General features: G+C 54.8%; 1 protein-coding gene across 3 annotated transcripts in view; it reads left to right on the forward strand.

Annotated features, from left to right (window-relative positions):
• The window catches only part of midn (midnolin), a 33,155-nt gene that overhangs the window by 10,451 nt on the left and 13,454 nt on the right, over nucleotides 1-9,250 (forward strand). For 2 of the 3 annotated variants that reach the window (XM_062555871.1, XM_062555872.1), the window contains 3 exons: nucleotides 2,701-3,417; nucleotides 4,380-4,506; nucleotides 4,864-5,187. In XM_062555871.1, the coding sequence (XP_062411855.1) occupies nucleotides 2,701-3,417; nucleotides 4,380-4,506; nucleotides 4,864-5,187 (1,168 nt within the window). The remainder of the gene's footprint in view (nucleotides 1-2,700; nucleotides 3,418-4,379; nucleotides 4,507-4,863; nucleotides 5,188-9,250) is intronic. The other variant, XM_062555873.1, reaches the window with a different exon arrangement.

The following is a 9,250-nucleotide window of genomic DNA, read 5'->3' on the forward strand; positions in this document are numbered from 1 at the left end:
CTCTCTTTCTTTCCCACCCCCTTTCTTCTCCCTCTCCTCCTCAATTTTTCTCTCTGTATTTTACATAAAGAGAGGCTGTAGTGGGTGGAGTGTTGATGGATCCTTTGTGACTCAGACAGATGGAAGCGGTGGGTAAAAGTCTCCTCAGACTCCACAGCCTCTGCGCCCCCCCCCCCTATACCCCCCCACCCCCAAGACTGGTGAGACACTCTCCCTCTCGTTACTCTCCCTCTCACTCTCTCTGTTCCCTCGCTCGCTCGCTGGCTCGTCGCTATAGCGCTGGCTGCTCGCTGGCTTCTGAGGTTTTGGAGCTGAAGCTGGCCTTCTCATTATGTGGGCTGGGTGCCTGGGCCCACTGTGTGACTCACTCTGAGACACTTTGGCCAGACGTGACAACTCCATTTGAGGGGGGTTGGGGGGAGGGGGGGGGGCTGCAGGGAGGGGTGGAGGTTGCTGGTTGGTTGGTGGGGAGGGGGTGACGAAGCAGCTCATCAGTGAGTCTAATGTGGAGTCAGACATGTGGGACGGGGGACGGGGGGGGGGGGGGGGGTAGGGGTGGGGTGGAGGGGGGTTGTGTGTGCATATGTGTGTGTGAGGGTGGGGTGGAAGGGGATTCAGTGTGTTTGAATGAATATCCTCAGTCGGCCTGAGCAGCTCACACCACATGGCGGGGCGGGAGGGGTGTTCATCACACCAGCTTGAGCAAACATATAACACACACACACACACGCATATAAACACACACACACACACACACACACACGCACACATGCATATAAACACACATGCACATGCTTGGCCATGCTACTGTTTCATCCAGTGTGCTATGTGCAAGCCAAGTGTAAGACCGCCAAGGGTGTTCCTGTGGTTAGTGGACTGTGGAGGAGAAGAGAAGAGAAGGGAACACCACACTACACTACACAACTCAGCACAACACAACACCACACAGTACAACACAACACAGAGAAGGGAGCACAGCACAGCACAGCACAGCACAGCACAGCACAGCACAACACAACACAACACAACACAACACAACACAACACAACACAACACAACACAACACAACACAACACAACACAACACAACACAACACAACACAACACAACACAACACAACACAACACAACACAACACAACACAACACAACACAACACAGAAGGGAACACAACTCAACTCAGCACAGCAACGGCAACTGAGGCAAAAGAGCTGCTTGTGGATAACCGACCCTGGTTCCCATCAGCTGCCAAGCGGCCGTGATGAGCAGTGTGACAGCTGTCAGTCCACAGCGTGATCACCTGCCCACTGCCTCTGTCTTGACTCAGAAGTGACCTTTCACACGCGGGGAGTTTCCCCGCACGCCTCGGCCCCCATCTCCTCTCATCACTTGTACTCTGTGGGCTTCACACTCCCCAGATCGGGCCGATCACACACATTTTTACTCATTTGCACGTCTAGTTTTTAGATAGCCTATTTACTGCACATGATGGCTAAGACTGAGGAAGAGTGGGCTTTGAGGCCACATTTTTTAGTTTTTAGATGATCTGGCAAGTGGCAAGTCCTGTCTGTGCGTTCTGTCAATAAGCTTTTTGGATAGTGAGCGCATAAAGGTCACCCCGAGCCTCGGAGAGCTGAAGTCGATGGGGGGAGAAGAAAAAAAAAACGAAATAAGCTGGGGAGGAGAAGAAAGCAATGGAGGGCAAAAGCGGGTGACTCAGGGGGGTTAACATCAGGTCAGCAGGCACAAGCACACTACAAAGGCTCATGGGTAGGAAGGAAATGCCCCTGGCTGTCTCCGGTTCGCTCAGCGTTGTTTGTGTGTTTCCACCCCACCCCACCCCACCCCACCCCACCCCAATCTCAGTGCACAAAATTGCCTCCATGTGTAGACGCAACCCCCCCCCCACCCCCACCCCACCCAACAGCCCTTGTTGTTGCCCTGTGCTCGCGTCAGCGTGTTTTCTCTGGGGCGGAAATGAATCGCAATTACTGGAGTGCCTTTTGCAGAGTTTCCCCAGCTTTTTTTTCTCTCTTTTTTTTGCCTCGTGAATGCATTCCCCTTTTTTTTGCCACCCGCGACAAGTGGCAACGGCAACAAAAGCGGGTCCGGGGGCCGGCTGGGAAGATGGGACAAGAGAGAAATTGTTCTTGCATGTCTCCCTCCGCACACACACACACCTCCGCCCTAGCCAAGTCGAGGCAAGTCCTCTTGTCCCCGCTTTTGAGTGGGTCAGAGCCTCCGTGATTGGTTCCCCCCGTTTCCATTCTGGGCACTCCTAAAATGGGCATCCCTTCCTGATCCGCTGCAGGCCGGCGGCAGAACAATCGGCTATTATGCGGCGCGCCGAGCGAGTGGGTCCCGCATCCTGTGCGTCTGCCGCGGCCCTCGCAGGCCTGGGGCCAGACACAAGTTTGTCCTTTGTGCTAGCTAGCGCTCCGGCGCTCCCAGCCCAGAGTCAGGCGTGGCGGCTTCAGGAGGCGACTCTGGGGTGTGGGTGGGTGGGTGAAAGTGTGTGCAATGAGTGTGCAGTGTGTGTGTGTGTGTGTGTGTGTGTGTGTGTGTGTGTGTGTGTGTTGGAAAACGTTCACCTTTTGTTTCTGGCGAGCTTCGGAGAGTTTGTGTGATTGCTAATGCTTTTTGTCCTATTGTGGGGCCGTCATGCTAACCCTCGCGTCCTCCTCCTCCTCTTCTTCTGCGCAGGTCAGCGACTTCCTGTCCGGCCGCTCCCCTCTGACCCTCGCCCTGCGCGTGGGCGACCACATGATGTTCGTCCAGCTGCAGTTGGCGGCGCAGCAGTCGGGCGGGCAGCAGCTGCAGCACCGGCACCTCGTCTCCCGAAGCGGGCAGGATGCCACCGCTGGGGCCAGCAACAGCAGCAGCACCACCACCACCACCACCAGCAGCAGCAGCAGCAGCAGTACCAGCAGCAGCAGCAGTGGCGGAGTCCCCCGAACCTCACACCACCACCCCCACCCCCACCCTCACCCCCATCCACACCCTCACCCCCATCCACACACGCATGCCCATCCACACGGGCACGCGCACGCCCACGGGCACGGCCATGGCCACTCTCACCACATCCACTCTCACCCGGCGCCCCCCAGCCCGCCGGCCTTCACCCCCACCTCGGCGCCCATGCAGTCGCCGGCCTCCATGTACCCCCACGCCCACCCGGCCTCCTCGGCCTCCACGGGCCACTGCAGTCCTCAGGCCCACGCCCACGGCCACACCCATGCCCACGCTCACGGCCACGCTCACGCCCACGCCCAGGCTCGCTCCTCTCCGCTGACCCCCACCCTCCTGCGCTCCCACCAGGCCGCCGCCTCCGCCGCTGCCAGCAACCCAGCCGCCACCCTCACCCCAACCCCCAGTCCGACCTCCAGCCCGAGCTCTAGCCCTGCAGCCCCTTGCCCAGAGGTGAGCCCCCTGACCACCACACGTCTCCAAAATCATCTCTTCATCCCTTGTTCACTCTGTAATAAACGAGTGTGGCCTACTAAGTGTGTTTATGTTAGGTGTAATGACTATGTTTGATTATACGTTAACACGCCTAGCCTGAAGACTTAAGGATTAATTATTTCCTCGGTGGCCAGCACTACCTCACACTCCTCATTAATGTTAATGCTAACACTTGTAGCTAATAGCTGGCGGTGGTGTCTATGCCAAAGTGTAGCGGGCCCTTCTCATAGGCAGAGAGCTCTCTTGCCTAAGGCCACCTCACTGGGTGGCCCTCTGGCCATAACAGCCTAAATGACACATTAGCTGGTGCCCCTGTTCACCCTGGAGACTCTTGCCTGGGGCTACTCTCTGTCCAGCATCAGCCCTGGGTTTGACCCAAACCTTGTTTGTATGCTGTATGATCAATGGTTTCAGGTGTCTGGTGTGTGTCAGTAATCAGTAGTTATTGGCTATATGAATGTTTATGGTAATGATGAGGCACTGATAATGACTGACCACTTGCTCCCTGCCCCCCTCTCTCTATCCCTCCCTCCTTCCCTCCCTCTCTCTCTCTCCCTCTCTACCTCTCTATATCCCTCCCTCCTTCTCTCCCTCTCTCTCTCTTTCTCTCTCTCTCCCTCCCTCTCTCTCTCTCTCTCTCTCTCTCTCTCTCTCTCTCTCTCCCTCTCTCTCTCTATATCCCTCCCTCCTTCCCTCCCTCTCTCTCTCTCCCTCCCTCTCTCTCTCTCCCTCCCCCTCTCTCTCTCTCTCTCTCTCTCTCTCTCTCTCTCTCTCCCTCTCTCTCTCTATATCCCTCCCTCCTTCCCTCCCTCTCTCTCTCTCCCTCCCTCTCTCCCTCTCTCTCTCTCCCCCTCTCTCTCTCTCTCTCCCTCCCTCCCTCTCCCTCTCCCTCCCTCTCTCTCTCTCTCTCCCTCTCTCAGGCCAACTGCACAGCGAAGAGCCCCAGCGGTAGCAGCTCCGTGGCCTCGGCGCGCTCCCGGAAGCCCGGGGCCATCATCGAGAGCTTCGTCAACCACGCTCCCGGGGTGTTCTCCGGGACCTTTTCAGGTAAAGAAGACAATCTCGTTCAGCCAGCGCCACCAGCCACCGCCGCCGCTGGCTGTTGTTTTTTCGTTTTGTTTTGTTTGCCAACATGCAAAGTAGCCTATTAGCCTGACTCATCACTCACTCGACCGCCTCGGGGTTAGCCAAGTGAGATTGGATTCAGTTTTGTTTATATAGAGGCGATGACAGTTCAAATGATCTCAGGGTGCTTTATAATACTGAAGACGATGTATATGTGAAACAGACAGAAGCTGTTTATTCCTATGAAAGGTCATTCTGCTCATTATGAAGTGTGTGTTTGCATGTGCCTGGTAGAGAGTCTAACGATGACTTACGTCCGATGTCTTGACCCCTTTGCAGGCACTTTGCATCCTAACTGTCAGGACAGCACTGGACGTCCCCGGCGGGACATCGGCACAATCCTGCAGATCCTCAACGACCTCCTCAGCGCCACGCGCCACTACCAGGGTATGCCCCCCTCCCTCACCCAGCTGCGCTACCAGACCCAGTGCACTCCGGGCTCGCCGTCACCCCCGCCCTCCCCCTCGCCGTCGCCCACGTCCCCGACCCCGGCGGTCAGCCTCGCGCCCGGACTCTCCGCTACCTCGGTGCCCAGTGCCAGCCCCGCCAGCCTCCACCCGCTGGTGCAGTGCCAGAGCCAGATCCGCATGTGCAAGACTCCCGGTGAGTACCGTCTCCACGCTAACGCTTAAAGAGGAACTATGCAGGATTGGCGATTTCATCTCTGGTTTCGGTTTTGTTTTTCGTTTTCGCTCGTTTTATGCTTGCATTTTCTCTGCAGAGCTTCCCCGACAGCTTTAGCGTGTATATTTATACATGTATAGGCTATATTTAAATATATAAATTGCAAGCGTGGTTCTTCGTCTCAGACTTCCAGATGTAAACAAGGAGCGATCGTCTCCTGCAGAAAGTTGCATAGGGTCTCTTTAAATGACGGACAAAAGTGCAAAGTCTAAAGCAAAGTCGAGCCAAAGCAAATTCAGCAACCTTCATATTAACTTCTCAATTAGTCACTAAATATAACTTATTAATAACATGATAGCAACATTCAGTTGCTTATTTAACACCGTGAGGAAGATCCTCTGTGGAAACATCCATGGGTCTGCTCAATGCCCCCCACATGATAGCCTGAGTTCATGCTGGAGACACTTCAGTCCTTGCCTGACCTTGCACTTTGGCCCTCGTTTAGATGGCAGGGCCCTGGATGTCTGCTGCATGCATAGAGATGCTACTGTTCTGTTGGCTAGAGCTGGGTGCAGCTGGAGCAGATTGCTTCTTGTGTGATCACAGCCAGAGAAATAGGCAGCCCAATCAATTACAGGCTTAATGGGTGCAGAGCTACTATTATTAAAAGTTGGCATAAAATAGGCAGCCCCATCTGTTCATCGTTGAAGATATCATTTTGATAAGTTTATGGTAGTTTTTCAAATTTTGGTGAATTGGAGATTTGGTAATGAGAGAAGGTGCCGTAAAATGGGATACGGCAATCTTGCCCTGGTGGGTCCAAAGTTTTTCTCGTGTGGAGATAGGTTTGCTGCTGCTGTGCTCGTGTTGAAATGGGTTTCCAGGGCACAGGCTGGGCAATGATGGCCCTTTCTGCTGATGAGGAGTGAGAGACATGGATTGCCGGAGACATTTATAGCGATGGTACAGGAGGAAGGGTGGAGGAGGGAAATGAACGGGTGAGGCAGAGATGGGGGAGGGTAGCAGAGAAAAAGAAGAGAGAGAGAGAGAGAGAGAGAGCGAGAGAGAGAGAGAGGGAAAAGAAAGGGAGAAAACCAGAGAAAGAGAAAGAGGGGTATCCGGTACCACCTTCCTATTAGACCTGTTCTCACAGGCTTCACTCTACCGTTCTTTTTCGTCTCGCTGCGGTTAGCCCGGCCCCGTCCGCGTCTGTGTCTGCGCTCAGCTGAAGGGTGTAGGTTTTCCTTTCAAAAAGGGCTCACAGGGGTGGGGGGTGACGGTGCTAGCGAGCCTGAGTAGGCAGAAAGGGGCGCAGCAGATTGATAGCGCAGATAACATTCACAGGCGCGCGTCGGGGCCACTCTGGTGTCTGCTGCTGCTGTTGCCACTGTTCAGTGGGAAATTGAATCATAGGCTTGTGAGCTACTGCTGTGGCACGTTAAATGGATGATTAAAAGGCCTTTTGATATCATTTATCAAAGCCCTCGCTGATGCTTGTTCAAACAGAGCCATGGTGCTTTCCATTTTTGGGCATTCGCTCGGGCTGCGTCGCTTTATGAGTCAACTATTTTGACAAGAGGCATGAATGTATTGTTCATCCCCTTCTGCTTTGTTTTGATGTGTTTGTTTTATTTATTTTTTATTTTTTTTGTGTCTAGAAAAAACACGTACACATACACACACATCATGTGAAATGGTGCCTGTCTGTTTTCTTAACCCAGAGTCCCCCCTCCCCGCCCAGCCTGCCCCCCCCGCCCAGCCTGCCCCCCCTCCCCCCCTCCTCCTAGTCAGTGGGCCTTCCCACTCTTTCCACTCATGCTGTCCAGAACTCCACACAGCCCCGTCTGCAAAAGCCATCGAGGCGTTCCAAGCCCAGTCCAGTGCCTCAATGACTGCTTGTTTTCCTTTGGCCTTTAAATAGATAGATTTATACAAAAAACATGAGCTCTGGAAGAATGCGCATTGTGCTGGGAAGGCAGTGAAGGGAATGAGTGAGTGAGCGAGCAAGAGAGAGAGAGAGAGAGAGAGAAAGAGAGAGAGAAAAGCAGCCACACACTCACACACACCAAGCGTCCATTCATAAAAGCTGTTGTTTATATCCGTCCGGCTACTGCCCACAGATTAATTGGTGCTTCCTCCGGTCGGGGGACGGGGGTCGAGGGAGCCGTCCCGGGGCTCGACTGCGCCGCCAGAGTCCTGCTCCCTCGCTCGCTCTCAAGTTTACGAGTTGCGAGTTACGAGTAAAGTACGCCAGGCCCTCTCCTTTGTGTGTTGCCTCTCCGTAGCCATCAGCAGCTTCAGCCACAGGCACTCGCGCACTGTCTTCATTTGTGCGCTTAACTGAGTTAAACGTTGGGAAAACCCACAAGCTATTTTTTCTTTTCTTATCTGCAGGAACATGGTGAACCTGAAAAGCTGCATGAGCTGCACATGTTTTGCAGGTTTTTTTTTTTTTTTTTTAGTGCTGCGTGTTTCAGACATTTTTTTTCTCTGTTCTTTTCTGCCTTTGTTTTGTGTGTGTGTGTGTGTGTGTGTGTGTGTGTGTAAATGTCACCACGTCGGCTGTACCTACGAGGCGCCTCCACCCTTCAGGGCCCCTCCTGTGCCAGAATGGGGAGAAGAGTGGCTCCGAAAAGAAGCTCTCAATCCCGGGACACTTGAAAGCCAATGATTCCCCCTGATTTGGCAAGACCTTTGGCGATGACAAGCCCTGGCCTTTGTGCGGCGAGAGCCGGGGGTGGCTGGGCTGGCCAGTGGGGCCGGCTGAAGGGGTGGGGGGGGGGCGCTGGGTGTGTGGGTTGGCTGGAGGGGGAGTCCGGGGTAAAGGGGGGCTTGAGAGAGAGAGAGAGAGAGAGAGGGGGGGGGGGGGGTAATTGTTAGCTGAATTCCTGCGCTCTGTGGGATCTCCCTACACTCCCCCCCCCCCCCCCCCTCAGTGCTCAGTCCGGTCCTTTGTCTGTATGAACAGGCAGTCAGAAGGGGCAGCAGCCTGGGCCATTGTGGAGTCAGGAGAGAGAGAGAGAGAGAGAGAGAGAGAGAGAAAGAGAGAGAGAGAGAGAGAGACAGCCTCCAGGCCAAGGGGATTAGAGGAGGCTTTTAGGCCCTCTCCCCACTGCAGCTGCCTGTTTCAACAGAGGGGGGAACGAGAACAAAAAAAAGACACTCAGCGAGTGGACGGACGGATGGATGGATGGGATGGACGCTCGGGGAGGGGCGCCCGTTCATTCTCTTCCTTCCTCTCGCCTCTCCTCTATCTGTCAGGCAGGGTTAGTTTAGTTTAGTTTGGTTTGGGGGTGGGGTGGGAGGGCGGGGCTGGTGTTTCGAGGCTGAGTTCTAGAAAACAAGACAAGGGCTGGGAATGTTGAAATTCCTCGCGCTGCTTGCTTAATCCGCCCTTGAGCAAACTACGGCCGCGACTGCAACCATGGCTGTGTACATTCTGTATCCCAGCCCTCTCTCTCTCCCTCTTTCTCTTTCTCTTTATCCCCCCCCCTTCTCTCTCTCTCTCTCTCTTTTGTCCTCTTTTTGTACCGCTGGCTCTACAGACACCTTTGTCTGTCCCCTTCCTCTGGTCAGTGATCCGCTCTTGCTGGTCCTGAGCTCCTGGTGTCTGTGGCCTCCTCGCTATGTGCGTAGGCCCCCTCTCTCCCTCCCCTCCCCTCCCCCCCTCCCCCCCCTCCTCCTGCCCGTCCTGTCACAGCGCTACCTTTGACCTGCCCAGCCGGGGCCAAGTGAATAATTCATCCCTCGCTGTCGCTCGCCTGTCGGGCGCACATGTCGCGAGTCGCTGGCTGCCGGCGGTTCACCGCTGAGCCTCAGCACATCCCAACCCCTCTCTCAAAAGGGATGGAAGTGTGTGTGTGTGTGTGTGTGTGTGTGTGTGTGTGTGTGTGTGTGTGTGTGTGTCTGTGTGTCTGGTGTCTGTGTGTGTGTGTGTGTGTGTGTGTGTGTGTGTGTGTGTGTGTGTGTGTGTGTGGGTGTGTTGGGTGTGTGTTGGGAAGGATTCTGGGTGAACCGCGTCAGGTGGCCTTTTACTGCCTCA

The sequence above is a fragment of the Sardina pilchardus genome, chromosome 15 (genome assembly GCF_963854185.1).
Source record: "Sardina pilchardus chromosome 15, fSarPil1.1, whole genome shotgun sequence".
Taxonomy (NCBI): domain Eukaryota; kingdom Metazoa; phylum Chordata; class Actinopteri; order Clupeiformes; family Clupeidae; genus Sardina; species Sardina pilchardus.